This window comes from Bos javanicus, chromosome 19, assembly GCF_032452875.1.
Source record: "Bos javanicus breed banteng chromosome 19, ARS-OSU_banteng_1.0, whole genome shotgun sequence".
Classification (NCBI taxonomy): domain Eukaryota; kingdom Metazoa; phylum Chordata; class Mammalia; order Artiodactyla; family Bovidae; genus Bos; species Bos javanicus.
This window is the reverse complement of record NC_083886.1, coordinates 55,535,291-55,555,631: the sequence shown is the minus strand read 5'-3', so window position 1 is coordinate 55,555,631 and position 20,341 is coordinate 55,535,291. Positions and strand designations below refer to the sequence as shown.

The 20,341-nt window shown below is 52.2% G+C and overlaps 1 protein-coding gene across 7 annotated transcripts in view; it reads left to right on the top strand.

The window, feature by feature from the left end:
• The window catches only part of TNRC6C (trinucleotide repeat containing adaptor 6C), a 115,292-nt gene extending 100,059 nt beyond the window's left edge, over positions 1-15,233 (top strand). For 4 of the 7 annotated variants that reach the window (XM_061392680.1, XM_061392677.1, XM_061392675.1 and 1 more), the window contains 9 exons: positions 88-319; positions 642-809; positions 2,435-2,626; positions 3,045-3,188; positions 6,496-6,612; positions 8,466-8,660; positions 9,375-9,445; positions 9,968-10,107; positions 12,151-15,233. In XM_061392680.1, coding sequence (XP_061248664.1) covers positions 88-319; positions 642-809; positions 2,435-2,626; positions 3,045-3,188; positions 6,496-6,612; positions 8,466-8,660; positions 9,375-9,445; positions 9,968-10,107; positions 12,151-12,511 — 1,620 coding nt within the window. In that variant the 3' untranslated portion in view covers positions 12,512-15,233. The remainder of the gene's footprint in view (positions 1-87; positions 320-641; positions 810-2,434; positions 2,627-3,044; positions 3,189-6,495; positions 6,613-8,465; positions 8,661-9,374; positions 9,446-9,967; positions 10,108-12,150) is intronic. The other 3 variants (XM_061392679.1, XM_061392678.1, XR_009731465.1) reach the window with 2 other exon arrangements.
• Positions 15,234-20,341: the final 5,108 nt, after the last annotated feature.

The following is a 20,341-nucleotide window of genomic DNA, read 5'->3' as shown; positions in this document are numbered from 1 at the left end:
CGGGTCACCTGGGCTGGGGTGGAGGTGGACCCAGGCGCCGCCCCCCAGCCCTGCTGACCGCTCGTCATCCCCCCCGCCAACCCGCAGGTTGCGCGCACAATCACTAACCTGCAGCAGCAGATCCAGCAGCACCAGCGCCAGCTGGCCCAGGCCCTGCTTGTGAAGCCGCCGCCCCCGCCGCACCTGTCTCTGCACCCCTCTGCAGGCAAATCGGCCCTGGACAGCTTCCCCCCCCACCCCCAGGCCCCCGGCCTCCCTGAGCTGCAAACCAAAGAGCAGCAGTCTTCTTCACCCAGCACCTTCGCCCCTTACCCTCTCGGTGAGTCGGGGCCTGCGTGCACCCACCGCGTGCCCGTTCCAGCGGAGCCCGAGCCAGGCTGCCTCAGGGCTCCTTCTAAGGGCGGGCTCACTGTCCGCGCAGAGCTCGGGGTCTGCTGGGCCCAGAGGTGTTTTCAGTATAAAATTTCCGAAGATACTTCCAGCGGGAGCTCCAGGCCGAGCTCACCCCCACTGTAGTGGAGTCTGCACTTTGTTAAATATTTGGCCATGAATTAAGACTTAGATTGCTTCTCTAGGAGAGCGTTAGACAGTAATCATTTGGAGGAAGAGCAGACATGTCCTAACAGTGCTTTTTCTTTTAGCTGGACTGAACCCAAACATGAACGCCAGCAGCATGGACATGACCGGTGGTTTGTCAGTGAAGGACCCATCTCAGTCCCAGTCGCGCCTCCCTCAGTGGACTCACCCCAACCCGATGGATAACTTACCCGGTGCTGCTTCTCCGCTCGACCAGAACCCCAGCAAGCATGGTATGTCCAAGCTGAGGAGCCCCAGGGTCTGGTCACTTCTGTTCTCCTTGCTCATCATCCTCATCTCGTCACTTGTGCGTGTGTGCGCGCGTGCCGGCACACACGTGCACGTGCTCAGTCATGTCCAGCTCTTTGCAGCCCCATGGACTGTAGGCCACAAGGCTCCTCTGTCCATGGAATTTCCCAGGCAAGAGTACTGGAGTGGGTTGCCACTTCCTTCTTCGGGGGATCTTCCAGACCCTGGGATCAAACCCATGTCTCTCGTGTCCCCTACGTTGGCAGGTGGATTCCTTACCATTGTGCCACCTGGGAAGCCCTTTGTTACTTACACTGCATTTCTAGTCTAAGAATTCAGTGCTGAAATCTGAACAGAAAATATTTCAAAAGGCCAAACCAAACAAACATGGAGATACAGAGTATTGGTAACCAGAGGGGAAGGGGTGGGTGGAGCGCGAAATGGGGAAAGGGGGTCAGCTGTGGTGATGGGTGGAAACCAAGAGTTGGTGGTGAGCACCCCGTGGCGTGGACACAAGTTGAAATGCAGTGTCGTACTCGTAGACTTAGATAACATTAGAAACCAGTGTTGCCTCAATAATAATAGAGAAAGAAGCCTGGCAGGCTACAGTCCATTGCTTTTAAAGAGTCGGACATGACTTAGCAACTAACCAACAGCAATATATCTTTCATTCACTAGAGTATGTAACACCCTATCTAGTCAATGACCAAATCTCTTGACGCCTCAACTTTCACACCTGAGCTATTAATCGAGAAGTAATTAAAAGTGCCCCAGAGCAGCAAAGAATACAGGTCATGGCTGCACACTTGTAACGTATATCTGTATCTTCAACCAAAAACTTGTCTGAAAGAAAATTTTTTCAATAAAATGATTAAATGCAATAGGAAAATCTAATGCTTAGAAAAGATAAAAAGCAAAAATGCTAATAACCATGGAATTCCCTGGAGGTCCAGTGGTTAGCACTGGACACTTTCACTGCGTGGGCCCAGGTTCAATCCCTGTTCTGGGAACTAAGATCCCACAAGCCACTCAGCCCAAAAAAAAAAAAAAAAGAAAATGCTAATAACCATAGGCGGTGATCTCACTGTTAAGCATTGAATTTAGCTCTTAATTTCCTGGTAGCATAAACAGCAAAGGAAATTTGATAGGGAACATAATTCTCTCTTGATATAAAGCACTCTAAAAAGAAAAAATTCTCCCTAATGATTAGTTCTACAGGAAAATCATCACATGGTATCCGGGCACTCTCCTTGGAGGAGAGCGCTCAGTCGCCCGGGGAGGTAGGGTTAGGCCTCCAAGGCCACACAGAGGCCAGCGGATGAGGGGAGGGACGCAGACGACATCAAGGACAGCAGTTGACCACGGACACTCGCTGGCTGTCCCCAGAGAGCTCCGCCATGGTGTGGGTGTGCATTTATCGAGAATTCCAAATGACAAACTGGAAGAATTCTTAAAGAGTGTGTCTTGCAAGGTCGAGTCTGGGCTGGCTGAGATAGTCGCTTCCCCTGGAGAGCGCTGGCCACAGGGAGGCTGGCAGGAGAGGGCGAGGCCCAGCCCCGGGGCCGGGGGCGCCCGCTCACTTGGCTCTTTGTGTCCTGCCCCCATCCAGGTGCTATCCCTGGAGGTCTGAGCATCGGACCACCAGCCAAGTCCTCCATTGACGACTCCTATGGCCGGTACGATTTAATCCAGAGCAGCGAGTCACCAGCCAGCCCTCCTGTAGCTGTTCCCCATAGCTGGTCACGTGCCAAATCTGACAGTGATAAAATCTCAAACGGCTCCAGCATCAACTGGCCCCCAGGTAAGAGCATGCAGTGCTTCCATGCTTCAGCAGGACTCTAGCCAAGCCCGAGGGAGCGATGAGGCCCAAGAGAAACCAGGACCCAAGCTCAGCATCCTGGGAGCACGAACCCCATGGCTTTGGCTTTTTCATTGGCAATACCTTCACAGATAAATCGTGGGTGTTGTTGGCATCACAGGCTTTTCTGTAGCCCTCAGGGCGGGTGCTGTGTTCCATCCGCTCAAAATGTGTCCGGGCTTTATACTCCCACGTGAACACGTTTTTAGTTTAGTTCTGGTACCTAGTTTGCTCCGAAGGACTGATGCTTTACTGAAGGAAGTCTAAAGTGTGCCTCTGAATTAGCAGACTGTAAACATTTCCGTAAATTATCATGAAGCAACACGAAGGTGCTCTAATACTCATATTTGAAATTTTCCAGAATTCCACCCTGGTGTTCCCTGGAAAGGACTTCAGAACATAGATCCGGAGAATGACCCCGACGTCACTCCTGGAAGTGTCCCCACCGGGCCCACCATCAACACCACCATACAGGATGTCAACCGCTACCTCCTCAAGAGTGGAGGTGAGGGGGTGCCCTGCCCACATCTGTGTGGTGTTCTCTGTGCGGGCATTCTGCTCTGGGCAGCAGGCGGGTGTGGGAAGCGAGGCAGGGGAGCGTCAGACACATCTGATGGGAACTCTCTCGCCATCAGACGCAGCATAAGGAAAAGTCGACCAGTGCTTATTGGAAAATGGAGATGGCTTTGGGCTCTGTGTCCCTGCTGGATTTATTAATGCACGGTGCTTATACGTCTCTTGTTATAAAATAACAATGTTAGCCATCAAGCTTTTTAAGGAAAAGGTTTCCACTTGAAATCTCTTTGAACTGGAAGTGAATTGGCCATTTACTCATCCATCTCAGGCAATTTTTCCTTTCCTCAAAATGTCTGGTAAAAAGACTGAAGTCATTCCCCAGGTCCTTTTTCCTGGCACAAACTCCTGATGCTATAAAGCTTGGCACACCCTGTTTAGGCTTGAGGATCCAGTTGGCAAAAGTGATGAGCTGAGCTGTGAGGTTACAGAACATAAACGCAGATTCAGTTGCAAAACTGAGGAGGGCAGTAGCTCGCCTTCCCTTGAGGCCTACAGATGCAGACGCTCTGTGAGTGCCAGGGCTAACAGACCTCTCTCCTCAGCGTTCTAGTAGCAGAAAGAACAGCCAGCTTACCCGCAATGCTCAGCACTAGCAAGGCCACTCCGGTATTTCCCGAAACGTTAGTTTAGCTTTCTGGCTAACATATGGCCTGTGGGGAGAGGCCTCCTTGTCGGTGGTTCTTTGAAGTGATAGGATTCCACGCATGCCTGTGGCTCAGGTCGGAGGGCGGCGTAGACCTCCGCCTTCCCATCTAATGCAGGGCATTCCTGTGGCAAGGCAGCAGTGTCTCAGAGCAGGGCGGTCGCAGGCCTCCCCGTGGCTGGGATGGATGAGTGAGAAAGAGAGGCTCGAGGCTACGAATCTGGAGCCTGTTTGAGGTGGGAGGGTTTGGGGGAGACTCGCCCCTCGGGACGCTGCGTGTGGCTGCAGGGCTGTGCTGAGCGAAGGGGTGATTCGGTGTGTTTGGGCTGGTGGAGGGTGGGTGAGCGTGCCCATCCGGGCAGTAGAAGACCTTAGAAAGAGTCAAGGCTGCTCAGCGCAGAGTGGAGCTTCCTGACCGGTGTCCAGTGTCAGCCCACGGTCCCTGGCACCTGGGGCGCGCAGGCCACCTCCACCTTACACACGAATGCCGTGAAGTGACACAGGCGTCCTGGAGGGCAAGGGGTCCTGAGGGCAGAGCCGAGCGGGCGAGACAGATGTCAGGGCAGAGGAAAGCTAAGCGTCCCAGGCCCTGGCAGCAATGGGACGTCAGCAGGACAGAGCCTCTAGTGCCCTGTGTGACCCAAGGGCGAGTCCCAGGCAGCTCCACCGCAAGACCAGGCCTCACCCAGGAAAGGGCCCCCACCTGCTGGTGTTATCTGAGAGGAGGGAGCAGAGGAGCAGATCTCCATGTAGAACCTGTTTACAGAAAGCACCACGGCCTCCGGGCCAGGAGTAAACGGCCATGGCCAGACCCTGCAGACCGCCCCTCTCCGGGACCCCCTTGTGTTCCCCACACGCGAGGGGCTTCAGGCACCCCGGGGGCTGAGCTTGCTCAGGACCCAGCCACAAAAGACTGTCATATTCTTGAGTGATTAGCTTAATCTAAAATACAAAGGACAAAAAATTGAAAAAATATGCCCTGGAAGGAAAAAGAGTAAGAAATAACCACTAACCTCTTTGATGTTGGCTTATTTATTTTACATATTTTCTTAATGGAGTTTTCTGTTTTCTTTTATTGAGTACCTTAGGTGTTGGGGTTTTATTTACATTTTTGGCTTTTATTTTCATTGGTGTTAAGCTCTGATTTGGTATTAAGATTTCACTTTAGCCCCATATTTGTTTGGATATTATTTATAGTGCTAACCGTTAGGAGGTGAATATTAGCCAGGTGATAAAGGCAGTTGTGCCATTGCCTGACAAATTGATACTAAAAAGGAAAATTAGCCATCGTTTTATGGGATAGATTCCACTATTGCACTAAAAATGTCAAACTAGAACACTGTTAAAACCCAAGTGCTCTACCATTAACTATAAAAGAAGTACCATGTTGGGTTAAATAGTCTATAATTTGGAATCTCGAGTTGATTGCATTTTGTTCGTAAATAGAAGCAGAGGGTTTAGGAACTAAGGTTAGGTTGTCAGTAGAGCTGACGTCTTTTAAAATCAAAGACCTGCAGATTACAAATACATTCTCGCGTTCCTCAGCTCTGGCGCCCTATTCTGAGGAGGTCAGTTACAGCAGGGCTGCCGTGAACAGCCGTGCAGGTTGTAGACTGCACAAGCCTGGGAGGTGCCACACACCTGGCAGTCCCTGTGAAAGATACTCCTGAGGTTGTTCAGCACACCGTCCCAGGTGGGGCCCTGCATCGGGGGCCGCATGTCTTTTGAGATTCTGTTCGTGGTGGTAAACTTGACTACCAGACTGCTCTGTGCCCCTGTCCCCTCCGAGCCAGCTCGCACACACCAGCCAAGTCCCTTCCCGCATCTGAAGAGCTCTGGTCCATCCCGTTTTTAGCACACTGTCGCCCTGCGTCATCCTTCTCCTTCCTTTGCTTCCTGCTTGCCTCAGAGAACAGACCTGGTGACACGGAAACAGCACCGCAGGGGTGCTTGGGGGGCCCACCCGTCAGCCCCCTCCCAGGATAGGAACAGGGTCCTCAACAGCAGGAGGGGCGAGTCTGGAGACCCGGTGGCTCACGTCAATGCGGTTGCCAGTACATGTTTCCCGGATGTTTCTGTGTTCAAGAGAGAAATACGAACCTGGGCAAGGAGTCAGGGAAAGGACCAGTCTCTTTAGGGCAAAATCTGTAACAAAAAGCTTGGAGTTTTATTTCATTTTATTCAGTTTTGTAGGTATTGTTGGAGGTATGAAAAGATGGAGGTCTGCCCTGAGTTTTTATTTTTATCTTACCTGGAAGGGGAAATCCATGGGATCCTTCCAAACCCTGACGTGTTGTTGAAAACACCCTGTGGTCATTCTCTCCTCTCCAGCTTCCTGGTCTCCAACACCCCACACCCCAGCCCCTTCCCCAGGGCCTCTCGCAAGGCCCGGGCGCCCCAAAGCACAGTGCGCCTGTGTCTTCCTGTCCTCACTGTGGTCGCGGCCCCGTCACGTGCTCATTTCCCACCATTTCCGTAAACACAGCCTTGGAGATTGCTTCTCGGGCGCTAGGGCTCTTCCCCCCTGGGGCTGAGTGGCTCGCCCCACTGGCCTGTGCTCGCCTCTCTCAGAGTGCCGCCTTTGGTTCTGCAGGGTCCTCCCCACCGTCATCTCAGAACGCCGCGCTGCCTCCCTCGAGTGCCTGGCCGCTCGCTGCCTCCGGCCACAGTCGCGCTTTCAGCAGCCTTGCGCCCGCTCCTACTGTTGCAGGTACGCACCTGGCCTCTCAACGTGCAGGTCGCCTTTTCTCTCTTTCTCCAAACAAGACTGATGGCCTGGCTTTTCCTGGTGGTCTGTCTGCTCCCCTCCAAGCTGGAAGGCCACATGGAGTGATGGAGAGTGAGCCCAAGCTTTGCCAAGCAGAAATGGGGCCTTGGGCACTGCTCACCCCCTCTCTGGGGAGTGGGGATGTTGACACCTCCTGTCACAAAGATCCTGGGGTTATAGAAGCTCCCCAGCACGAGACGCAATACCGCTACTGCCTAAACGTGTCTGCTTCCCCCTCCCCTCCCACTTCCCCCCAACCATCCTCTTATGACCACAAAACCAGGGGTATATAAAACTCACAGACTTGAAGGCAGCAGCTGCTGGGAACTGCTGTTATCAACTTAACTCCCATCGCTCAGATCCATGCGGTGCCTGGGTTATTCCTCTCACTGTAGGCTTTACAAGTCTTTCCAGTAAGACATTTCTTTTAGGCTTAAAGGAGAATTGAGAATTAATTTGTCATAATAACTCTGAAGGAATTTTTACCTGGAAATGTTAAGACAAGGATATAAAGAGATGTGGACATACATACAGTGTGGATAGGTTTGCAGAAAGATGTGGAATTTAAGTAGAGTGTGTTGTTTATAAGTTTCTTCAACTGTGTTTCTGCATTCCACCAACCTTCTTGTCTAGCTGTTGTTTAAACCAGCGTCAGAATGCTGTAGGAATTCTCTTTATACCAGTGCCTCGGGGAGAAAGTAGTTCCACTGTAATTTAGCAACTTATTTAAAAAAGAGAGCAAGAACTTCTGGATTACTTCTAGTCCTTCTAATGTTTATTCTCTCTCATGTTTACACAGGGGATGTATTAGGCCGTTAAAACTTCCCGGTCATTTGGCCAAAAAAATGAGCAAACAAAATCATCTTCCATTATCTTGGGCCATTTTTTTCTGGCGTTTCAGTTTTCCTGATCAGGGACTCCTGTGCTCCAATGAGCCTTTGTTGTCGTGAAGCTGCAGTCGGCCCCCAGCAGCCAGGGTGGAAGGGGCGCCCCCATGCAGGGCTGGTGCCCGCCTGGCGCTGCGGGGCTGGTGCCCACCTGGCGCTGCAGCGCAGGCCCAGGAGCAGGGCAACAGCAACCTCTCTGCATGCTGCCCTCGCCACACTGGGTTCCTGAGGCAGCTGTGTGGCAGGTCCCTGGGCACAGGAGGGGTCAGGGCTGGTAGTCATCACGGGCTTTGTTTTTTGTTTTTTTCCGCAAAGAGACTTACAACAGGCTTTCCCCAGCCAAGGTGCCCAGATGCCAATCCTTGGGGCACCTGGCCCACACCCACTTCTGCAGGTGCAGAGAGCGGGTCTCCAAGCTGTGGAGATAGTGCTGGGAGATGCAAGTTCAGGCGGGTTACATCAAAGGGCGTGTTGCTTTGCTAGGAGACTGACACCTAAAGAAGTAGCACAAAGGTGTATATATATGTGTGTGTGTGTGTATATGTGTGTGTGAGGGCCTCGACCTTGATTAATTTGATATGCGATAAGACATGTCCCAGCAGAATTTGTGAAATTAGCTTTAGCACTGAACCACAAAAAAGTGCTGTTTTTCTGGCGAGCTCGTGTCTGATGCCTGTAGCAAATTGAGTATCAGCAATCCTGGCAGGATCTATACAGCCACCGGCAGACTGTGTCTCTGGGCAAAAATTCAGAGGACAGCCTGCGGTCCTCAAGTTGGGGGGCTTGACGGGGTGCTTCCCTCGGGTCCCGCAGTCTGCTGGAGCCAGAGCTCTCCTGGCACGAGTCCCCAGACGCTTTGTGACTTCTCGGTCTCAAGAATACCCATGCTCCGTTTCTCCGCCTTTCTAGGTAAGCTGTCAGACATCAAATCGACGTGGTCCTCTGGCTCTGCCTCCCACACGCAAGCCTCTCTGTCTCACGAACTGTGGAAGGTGCCCAGAAACACTACTGCACCCACAAGGCCCCCGCCAGGGCTAACCAACCCCAAGCCTTCCTCTGCCTGGGGAGCCAGTCCCCTCGGCTGGACCAGCTCTTACTCCTCGGGTACGCGTCCATTCTCGCATCCGGATGGGTGAGGGGTGGGAGTGTCGGTGCCTAACCCACTTTCCCTTAGGGAAGGTAGGTGCCACCATATTGTCCTGCAGCTTCTTCAGAAGGACCCCCAGACGGCTGAGGGGGGCTGGGGTACCTAGACTCTCGGGGATTGTCCAGGCCCAGGCTCTGCTGCCCGTGTTTCAGCGTCAGCCCTGGGTGTTAGCATACACAGCTTTGCTCTGAGCCAGGAGGTCCCAGGGGTCTCGGCACACACTGAGGGGCCACACTGAGCCCTCAGAGAGGCCCGTTCACCCAGCATGAGGGACTCCACGCCCAGTGTGAGCACACCGCCCTGTCCCAGGGGGCTTCCTCGGGCCCCTCTGAACTGCGGGGATGAGGGGGTGCACAGGGAATTTACACCACTGAGAGTGAAGCCAGCCTGCGAGTCTGCGTGTTTTGCCAGCAAGTGGGTTGAGAGCATTGATTCTAAAGTTGAGAGGGGCAAGGGGCAGAGGAGGAGACCAAGACTCCCGGCAATTCTCGAGTCTCTGCCGCCACACCTGCCCCTGCGGGTCTGCAGGGACCCCGAGTCTGGGTTGGTTTCCAGGGGTGACAAGGCTGGGAGCGCAGGCTTTTTGCGAGCCGCGTGCAGGGGCCTGGGGCGCTGGGGAGAGCGGTCTGACTCGGCGCAGCCTTGGTGACCGGCTTCCCCCCTGGGCGCAGGTTCCGCCTGGAGTACCGACGCCTCAGGAAGGACAAGCAGCTGGCTCGTTCTCCGCAACCTCACACCCCAGGTACAGGCAGCTGGTGGGGGAATGCAGGCCCGAGGGCCTTGTCCATGACCCAAGGCCTCGCTCGGTCCAAAGGCAGTGCGGGCAGCGGTGGTCATTTACCTGTGTTCTGGTGAACTGTTGACTTTTCACCCCTCTGAGGCTCGAAGAGTGCACCCTGATAAACAGAGCAACTCACCCTCACCTGCACCCGCTCCAGGACGACGTGGCCTGTGCTCATGCGTCCCGGGGGCTGGGACCGCAAGGCTCAGGGTGAAGCGCTCTGGTGAGGAGTGGGGCAGAGCTGTAGCAGGTTTCTCTCCTCCTGACAGCCCAGCTCACGAACCAGAGGGAAATGTCCAGGACTGTAAATTACATGGGGAACGCCCAGGTGCACAAGGTTAACACCGCAGTCAGTGTACGAAGCCCTCTGAGACAGACATCGTCCCGGGGTACTGTGGACCCGGTTTCGTAAAGCTCGTCTCTGAAGTGCAGAGTGATGACTGCCCAGGACTAGCGTGACCGCCCTTCCTCTTCCTCACTCAGATCGACGGCTCCACCCTGCGGACGCTGTGCCTGCAGCACGGGCCCCTCATCACATTCCACCTGAACCTGACGCAGGGCAATGCCGTGGTCCGCTACAGCTCCAAGGAGGAAGCTGCCAAGGCCCAGAAGTCCCTGCACATGTATGTCCCTCCCCTCCCCTGCCCTGCGCCGCCCTGGCTGCGGCCCGCGGTGCTCAGCCTGGGCCTCGGGAGGGTCCTGGGGCCTCCGAGGCACAGCAGGCCCCCCGGGCGCCGTTGTCCACTGGCTCACGGTCTGGAGGCTGGACGTCCGGCAGAGTGTGGGCAGGGTCACCTCCCCCCAGGGCCTCTGCTCGGCTTGCACACAGCTGCCTTCTGCTGTGTCTCCACATTGCTCCATCTGAATGTGTCCCGACGTCCTCTCCTTCTAGGGACAGTGGTGCAAGTGAGTTAGGGCCACCCTCATGACCTCGCACGTGTGTGCTCGTTGCTCAGTCGTGCCCGACTCAGCATCCCCATGGACGAGAGTCCTCTAGGCTCCTCTGTCCGTGGGATTCTCCAGGCGAGGATACTGGAATGGACCGCCATTTCCTACTCCAGGGCTCTTCCTGACCAGAGATGGAACCCGCATCTCTTGAGTCTCCTGCATTGACAGGTGCATTCTTTACAAAAAGCACATCTTACTTCAATTCTCTCTTTAAAGACTCTCTCCAAACACAGGCACAATGAGGTCTCAGGGTTTCAACATATGAATTTGAAGGGATGCAATTCACCCCATGAGAGGTGTCCTGTGACATATCGGTTTCCTCTGCTGCCAAAGTGCCAAGGCTCTCCCCCCTCCCTCCTACCCCGGACGGAGTGGGGCTCCAGGAGAGACCCAGGGATGGAAGAAGCTTCTCTCCATGGATGTCCCCAGGCATGCGCATGGCAGTGCCCACTCCTGGGCCTAGTTGTGTTCCCTGCAGCCGACTCCTCTCCCCTGATTACAGGACTCCAGTTAGACGTCGTGAGTAGGCCTTCTCAGCAGTGTCACTTGAGCTGTGGGCCCCAGAAATCAGACATGCCTGTTTTCAGCCCAGGATGAACTGCACTGACCCTAAACGATGCCCACCTTCAGTGGTCCATGCATGCACATCCTTAAGAATGTGCTCTCGATACCACCACCACACAGCTGCTAGAAATCTAAAGCAAGGGGGAAAAGCTCGTACTCTGGCCTTGGAAACAGCTGTAGTAAAGCGTGAACTGCTGGACTGTTTCTGGGTGGCCTGTGACATGAAGCCTCCAGCTGTCCTTTTCCTGTTTTGAAAAAACAGCAGCACAGGAAAGCCAACAAGGAGGACACAGGAAGACTCACAGCTGCTCCGCTCACGTGGCCCCCTGTTCTGCTTTCTGTGTTTGTGGCTTTTTTGAGTTTTTGTTTTGAGATCTGATCGACACACAGCAGCGGTGTGTCACTTCAGAGGCGTAGCGCCTGTTGTCCTGATACGTTTCTGTAACTGCCAAATGCTCACCACCATGTGAGCTAACAGGACCCCAGGGCACATAATTATTACTTCCTATTTGTGGTGAAAACATTGAAGATCTGCTCTGTCAGCAGCTTTGACATAAACGATACAGAACTGTTAACTGTGGTCACCAGGCTGCACCTTCCCTCCCCAGAACTTAGTCATCTAACCAGACGTCTGTACCCTTTGACCAGCCTCTGCCATCTCTCCACCCACAGCTCCTGGAAACCACCATTCTACTCCCAAATGTGTCTACAAGTTTGGCTTTTTGGGGGTTCCAAATAAAAAATATCGTGCAGTATTTATCTGATCTTTGACTTACCTCCTTTAGCATAAGGTCCTCAGGATTAATCTGTTTTGTTGAAGGATTTCCTTCTTTCTTGTGCCTGCACAGTAGTCCATTGTGTGTGTGTGTGCATGTCTGTGTGTGTGTGTATGCACACACACACACCTCACATTTTCTTTGTTGACTACTAGCTTGTAGCCATATCTTGACTATTTATAAATAATGCTGTGGTTAAACAAGGGGTTCAGATGTCTATTAGTATTTCTGTACTGTCAGTTATAATGCCTCCCTTTCGTTTCTGATTTTGTGTCCTCTTTTTTTTTTTCTTGGTTAGTCTAGCTAAGGATTTGTCGAGTTTGTGTTATCTTCTCAAAAACACCAACCCTTATTTCCATTGCCACCCTGCCCTTCCAGGTGTGTTCTGGGAAACACTACCATCTTGGCCGAGTTCGCCGGCGAAGAAGAAGTGAACCGTTTCTTAGCCCAAGGCCAAGCACTGCCACCCACCTCCAGCTGGCAGCCCAGCCCAGGGACCAGCCAGACGCGGCTGGGCACCTCGGGCAGCGCCCACGGCCTGGTGCGGAGCGACGCCGGCCACTGGAATGCCCCGGGGCTGGCCGGCAAAGGGAGCAGCGACCTGCTGTGGGGCGGGGTCCCCCAGTACTCGAGCAGCCTGTGGGGCCCCCCCAGCAGCGACGACGGCAGGGTCATCGGAAGCCCCACCCCGCTGAACACGTTGCTCCCTGGCGACCTTCTCAGTGGGGAGTCCATCTAGCCCCGGGGGGCCCCGCGGGTGCCGCGGTCACCAGCTGCAGGAGGACACGCTGACCCTTTCCAGCCCGGGTGTTGCTGAGGACCCCGCCGACCGGAGCTGCCCGGCAGCCCTTTCGAGTACCTCTGTCCAGTACTGAAGACGAGCCTTGGCCACACGCAGGCCTTGCGAACTGTCCCCGAGACAGTGCGGCCGCGCCAGGGCAGCGTCACGCGTCACGACAGGATGCTTCTCACAGCTTTTTATTTGGTGTCGTCTTACGTTTGTACGGTGTGTTGTCATTTTGATTTTTTTTTTTAAGTATAAAAGCTGCTTAGAATAGTTCTATCATGAAGGGCACTTTTCAGATTGTGGGCTGGAAAGGGTTATTTTATCAAGGGAGGGAGGGGTGGGGAGGGAGGGAGGGAGACGAGAAAGCCTATTTAAAACGAGCCTGTGATGATTATGCACATTACCAGAGGCGGCCCCGTAATCAGGGGGAGCTGGCGTCCGCCACCGGACGCGGTCCGCGGCCCCGACCGGGAGCCGAGCGGAAGGAGCGGTCTGTGCTCTGCTCTCTGTCCCCACGGGTCCGCCTATGCACATTACCCTTGTTTCATTACTTTTTCATGTCATTTTTTTTAATCCCCCCAAAAAAATATTTTTTAAAAGTTAAAAAAAAAGACATATCAAACATGCAAATACTTGAATCCAGCAGGCCAATAATGAAATGTGAACACTTTCTAATTCTACACTTCCAGGTTGACATCAGTACACAGAAACAGGCTCTAGGAAACATTTCTAAGTTGACAGCCTATATGTGTGTGTGTGTGTGTGTGTGTGTGTGTGTGTGTGTTGAAACAAGCGTGTGTGCCTGCGTGCTTTCTGTGTTCATATGTTAAGTGTGTGAGGGATGTAACTGTGGGTTTTCCCTTTTATTCAGTATGTGCTTTTTTTTTTTTTTTTTTTTTTTGGCGCATTGGTCAAATGTTTGTTGTTTATTATTAGCTTCTAACTTTGCACTGAGTGTCCCTGCCCTTCCTCTAGCTAATCCTATACGTTCAAGAAAATTCACAGGACAGGGCCGGTGACAATTCATGTGTAAATGTTTACTCAAGGACTCTGTTAATTGCGTTTAAAAAAATTACAGTGTATATCTCTGGAGAAATAATATGTATACCTACCTTTAGCAGCTTTTTATCGTGGACTAATGCAAGAAAATTATTACCAGAGTATTGCACCATTTTTCCATTTGGAATATAAAGTTAAAGAGAAAAAAGGAAAAAAAAAAAAAAACTCGCTGAACTGTGGCCATAGATCCTTGCAGAGGATGGATGGTTCCTCGAGAGGAGCGGAGACAAGCACTTGGGTGTGGGTTGTGACTGCTTTTGTCGGAGCCAGTGGTGACGGCTCCCACCTGTTTACAGACCTTTTTTTTTTTTCTCCTTCAGACTTTAAAAATAAAAAATTTTAAAAAGGAATTTAAAGAAAAAAAGAAAAAAAAAAAAAAAAGACTTCTGTCGTAAAGAAACCTATTTTCAGAACGCAGATCCGCTGCTTCAGAGCTCTGGGATGGAACAGTGTTGCTTTCCCCTCCGGCCGTCGCCGTGGACTCGCCGACGGTCCCCTTCGTCGAGGCGATGAGCTGTGGTCACTGTCTTGCACACGCGGACGCGCGCTCAGGAAAACCAGGGTTCCCGAGGGACAGCTCCACACCATTTCATGTGTTTCGTCACCCAACTCCTAGCACTGAAGATGTTATTAAAAAAAATAATAATACAAAATAAAGGAAAAAAAAATAAGAAAAAAGAGGAAAAAAAAAAAACCACAAAGAAGAAAGATACCTAATCTCTAACGTGTAGCAGTTACGTATGTACCAAATAATGGACTCAAAGGAAATAGATGTTCGAAGAGTGCTTTATATATTAAAAATTGCTTTATGTTTAAAAAAAAATGATCAATGTTTTGATTGTTTTGCAAGAAAGAGACAATGGAGTAACATACCCTCAAGTATGTTTAAAAAAAAAAAAAAAAAATATATGAACATGTGCTCCCTGCCTGCTTGATCAGGAAACTTGTGCATTACATTTTTTTTAATTAGCTTTTTAATGGTTTTATCAAAACAAAACAAAAAAGCAAAAAACAATTTAAAAAAAAAAACAAAAAACGAAAAGAAAAAAAAAAGTTCCTGCAAAATTGCAGATCAACAAAAGCTGGTTTTATAGAGGATCATGAACTATGCACAAACTGGTTCGAGACTTTTTTCTCAAGTTCAGTAGTGTATTTAGCTAAACAGACCTTCCTCAGAGTAAGCGCATCTCATTTGCCATTACCTGTGCTCTGTATATTTGATGTACACGTCCCCACACATGTACACCAAATATACATGCGTGCGTGCGTGTGTGCCCGTGAGCACCTAGACATACAGCTTCCCATGCTGCATTTAGCATCGAGTTGTAGAAAACTGATATTTTTAAATTGGGGATGGAAGTAAAGAATCTCTCCGTTTTCGTTTTTTTGTTGTTGTTGGGGTGGGATTTGTTGGGGTTTTGTTTTTTTTGTTTTGTTTTTTGACCTTTTATTTCGAATTAAAGACGTCTGTAACTCTGAGATTAAAAGACAAGTTTGTGGCTTTTAATGTTTTTCCTCATAGAATGTGATTGTTGAAGAAAATGCACCGAAAGTTGCTTTCAAAAGTACAATGCTTTGTTGAATCTTAATAAATGGCAATTCTTTTTTTCTTGGCTATTCGAATAAATGCGTTTTTTATTTTTATTTTTCAAAGAGGAATGTCATCTATATTCACTTTGTATGTTTTGGGAGAGAGAGCTGTCCCACTGTGTGTAAGAAATGCCCTGTGCCTTTTTATGCTGTCCTCGAAAGTTTATGTACGTAAGTAGGTGCACTCCACGTTTCGGTTGCCTGACCTAGGATTTTACCATTTGTTTTGGGATGTTGCATTCAACATTATTATGAGTCATCGAAATGCAGTAGAGCCTAGGGGCTCCCCGCCAGCCACCCGCCTGGACCCACGCGCTCCGTCCAGGAACCAGTACCATCTGGGTCGACCGTGGCATGTGGCCACAGCCCAGGACTGCTGCTCGCGCTCAACCCGTGACCCAGTTTGGGTGTCAGAAATATCCAAAGAGGGCTTCCCTGGTGGCTCAGTGGTTAAGAATCCAGCTGCCAACGCAGGAGACATGGGTTTGATCCCGGATCCAGGAAGATTCCACATGCCGAGGAGCAGCTACACCCGTGGGCCACAGCTACTGAGCGCAGGCGCCACAGCTGCTGAAGCCCGCGGGCCCGTGCTTCGCCACGGGGGAAGCCACCGCAGTGAGAAGCCCGAGCACTGCAACGAGAGAGCAGCCCCGGCTCGCCACAGCCAGAGAAAAGCCCTCGCAGCAATGAAAATTCAGCACAGCTAAAAATAAATATTTTTTAAAAAAATAAATATTCAGAGAGAAAAGAGTAGTGAAGGTCTTCAGTGAAGGTTTTTTGTTGGTCGTAGAAGAGCTGACTCATTTGAAAAGACCCCAATGCTGGGAAAGATTGAAGACAGGAGGAGAAGGGGACGACGAAGGATGAGATGGTTGGGTGGCATCACCGACTCAATGGACATGGGTTTGGGTAGACTCTGGGAGTTGGTGATGGACAGGGAGGCCTGGTGTGCTGTGGTTCACGGGGTCACAAAGAGTCAGACACGACTGAGCGCCTGAACTGAGATGTTCTTTTGTTTCAGTAAAGTAGCCTTAAGTTTTTTTTGGGGGGGGGGATACAGACCATTTTTAAAGTCTTTATTGACTTACAATATTGCTTCTGTTCTATGTTTTGGTTTCCTGACCAAGAGACACGTGGGATCTTAGTTCCCCACCCAGGGATCGAACCCGCAGCCCCTGCATTGAAGGGGAAGTATTAACCCCTGGCCCTCCAGGGAAGCCCCAGCCTTAGATGACTGTGCATAGCGTCTTGTACGAGGACTGCTGAGGTGACGGCACTGGCTACAGCAGCAGCAGCCTGTCCCCACGGGCTTCAGGCCGCAGTCAGGAGTCCGAGCACTTGGCACTGGCTCCCAGGCCCACCCCAGGATCGCCTGCCACGACCATAAGTTCAGCGCCAGTTCTGCTGTCTCATCGGGATTGTGAAGATATCCTCTTGAAGACCAGCCGAAACGTCCTTTGTGACTTCTGCTCAGAGACCAATGGAGCGAGTGTCTCCTCCTCTCTTACACTCCTAGGGGCCTCGGCCACATTTTACCGAGAAGACAGGACCCAGGTTGGCTCCGGAGGTCAAGACGGAAAGCTCCTGGCTCTGACCGGCCTCTCTAGAAGACCCAGGAAGAGAGCACGGGAGGACCTGGCTCTGACCGGCCTCTCTAGAAGACCCAGGAAGAGAGCACGGGAGGACCAGCGTCAGGAGAAGAAGGGCTAAAGGAAGAGTGAAGCTCAGAACACGGACAATCAGAACACACGCAGCATCCTGAACTTGTGTAAACCTGGAGGCCACGACTCCACCAGGAGCTCGAGCCAGCCCTTCCCCGGGTGTTCACCTGGTCCCCTGTGAGTCCAGAGTCACCACAGGGGAGCAAACCATCCCAGCGCCTCACTGGAGAACAAGCTCAGTGCCACCGGGACGGCCGAAGGTGAGGCAGACTTCCTGGAGGAGGTGGCTCTTTCCTCCCAAGCCCAGGGAAAACGGGACACGTGGGAGCACAGAGGAGGATGAGTGACTGCCTCCTGGCCTGGAGCAGGGCCGGGCCCTGCTACCCACAGATGAAAAGGAGACTTGGTGTCTGGAATCAAGAGAAAAATTGGAGGCTCAGAACTGTACTGTTGTTTTTTTTTTAACTCATTCTGTCAACACTGTGGGAGAAGGTAAAGACGGCAGGATGCTCAGCGGGGAGAAGCCTGGTGTGTGGAGAAAGGACTTCTGAATGGGGAGAAAGTGTTGGGAAGGAGCCACCTTGGCCAGCCCTGATTCTAAGGACATAGGCCACAAGACCCGAGGAGCTGAGTGTGTGTTCACTGAGACAGGAAGGTGTTTCAAGAAGATTATTTGCAAGAATAGAGCACATGGGGTGGAACAAGAAGTCACATAGGAGTCGTGATGGAAACATGTGGTTAACTTACTAGCGTCTGCACATCAGCTTTCCCAGCAGAAGTGCTGTCGACCGGCTTCGCCTGTGTGAATGGTGAGCTCAGTCGTGTCCGACTCTGCACCCCCATGGACTGTAACCTGCCAGGCTCCTCTGTCCGTGGCCTTCTCCAGGGGAATCTTCCCAACCCAGGGATCAAACCCACGCCTCCTGCATCAGCAGGCAGTTTCTTACCACACCACCTGGGAAAACTTCCCTGAACGGCAGTCCCACGCTGCAGGTGTGACCCAGGAGCCTGGCTCCCCAGTCACTGTGAAATCCTGAAGCTTGTTTCCAAACACACCCCCGAAGTGCACAGAAGCTTCGGGCTTAAGTGACATTTCAGATACTGGTTCTCCGTCCTGACTGCATGTCAGAATTATCCAGAAATTTCTTAAAATCCCAGAACCCAGGGCACATCATAAATCCATTCCACCAGAGTCTCTGGTCGAGTGTACAGGCATCAGGGTCTTTAAATCTCCCCGGTTGATTCCACTGAGTGGCCAAGGCAGAGGTGGTGTCCGAGGGAGCCTGTTGGTAGGCTGAGACTGTCAGCCTCCCACCCACTGGAATTCAGCCACTTGCAAGAGCCCAGTGGGTCTCATTCGGCAGTTTACGCTTTTTTCTTTTTCTTTTTTTTTTTTTTTAAAGCAAAACTGTTACGTGCCAGGCATGGTGCTAAGCACCACGTGGGACTGTGTCCATTGTTCCAACAACCCCAAAAGGGGAGGAACAGGGACTGGGAGAGGTTACAGAATGTGCCAAGGCCATGAGCTGATGAGCATCAAACCCAGGCCCCTCTGACTCCACAGCCTTGCTCGGTCAGGGCCCCTCGGGCTCCATCACGGAATATTACAGCTGGAGGCTCGAGGCCACGTGTGTATCAGAAGCCACTGTGATGGGCGACGGACGTGCCTGGAAAGAGAACTGACTGGGACGGGGGCGGAGCTAGTGACTCTGGAATTTGAACCCCGCCGGCCAGGCAGCTGGGTGCCACAGCCCTGGGAAGAATCTCTTCTCTGGAAAACCTTGGCCTTGATCTTGAGGTCCTTCAACTGATTGGACAAGGCCCACACACATCGAGGGGGACAGTCTCCTTAAAGTCAGCTGACTGGGTGCTGGGCGCCTGCAGAATGCCTTCACAGCAACACCTCGGTTAGCGCTCAATGGCCAGGGACACCACCTGACTGGCACACGGTGCCTGCAGAAATGCCCGCAGGCTTCTGGCCCGTCTGTCAGCAGCCCCTTGTCCTGACCTCAGTCGTTGCGAAGCAGGCAAAGTGAGCCCAGCCAGTCATAACTGGCGGCACCAGCTCAGACTGGACGTGGTCAGTTTATGATGTCCATCCATCCATCCAAAAGCGCTCTTCACGTGGAGGTGGGCATCTGGGAGTGCTGGCCCTGAGAGCCCAGGTCAAGTCTCCCCACCCGACTTCACCCACCCAGCGGTGCTCATGCCCGGAACCGCAGCCAAGAGCTGCTGCCAGCTCCTCGCAGAGGTCCCCAAGCATCACCTGCCTGGTACTAGACACAAGCAAGAGTCCTGATGTCGGGTTCCCGAGAAAGTCAGGTGGCATCTGTCCCGCACGTCTGCCAAACGCAGGAGCGCCCCCTCGACGTGGGACAGTCCTCAAAACAGGGACCATCTGGGGTTAGCATGGGCCCAGCTGGGAGCGTGGCAGATGGCAGAGGCGTCCCCATGGCCCACCTGCGCCCCCCAAGCCAGGCTTTGCTCCCCCAGGTTCCCCATGGAGATGAGGATTGAGGGCCTATTGCCGCTCTCCCATCCTTTCCCACAGGGCTGCTCCCCCAGCTCCTGCGGACAGTGGGCCCTGGTCAGTGACAGCTCTGTCCCCTCCTCCCCACACCCTCGGGCCCACGGCCTCCCACAGGTTCCTCAAGCTCTGCCTGGCAGGACTGGGGTCACCTCACTCCGCCACAGGCCTGGACACTGGCTGCCCTTCCACCTGCCAAAGGCTCCTCTCTCCACAGCTCATTAGCAAATGACCCACCTTATTTCAGTTCAGTCACCCTGAACTGTCCAACATGTTCATGTCTGAACAGTTGTGTCCGGCTCTTTGCAACCACATGGACTGCACTCCAGGCCTCCCTGTCCATCACCAACTCCCGGAGTTTACTCAAACACATGTCCATCGAGTCGGTGATGCCATCCAACCATCTCATCTTCTGTCGTCCCCTTCTCCTCCCACCTTCAATCTTTCCCAGCATCAGGGACTTTTCCAATGAGTCAGTTCTTCGCATCAGGTGGACAGAGTATTGGAGTTTCAGCTTCAGCGTCAGTCCTTCCAATGAATATTCAGGACTGATTTCCTTTAGGATGGACTGGTTGGATCTCCTTGCAGTCCAAGGGACTCTCAAGAGTCTTCTCCAACACCACAGTTCAAAAGCGTCAATTCTTCGGCACCCAGCTTTCTTTATAGTCCAACTCACATCCATACAAGACTACTGGAAAAACCATAGCTTTGAATAGACGGACCTTTGTTTGGCAAAGTAATGTCTCTGCTTTTTCATATGCTGTCTAGGTTGGTCATAGCTTTTCTTCCGAATGAAATGAAAAGACGCTTGCTCCTTGGAAGAAAAGCTATGACCCATCTCTGCTGCTGCTGCTGCTAAGTCGCTTCAGTCATGTCCGACTCTGTGTGACCCCACAGACGGCAGCCCCACGAGGCTCCCCCGTCCCTGGGATTCTCCAGGCAAGA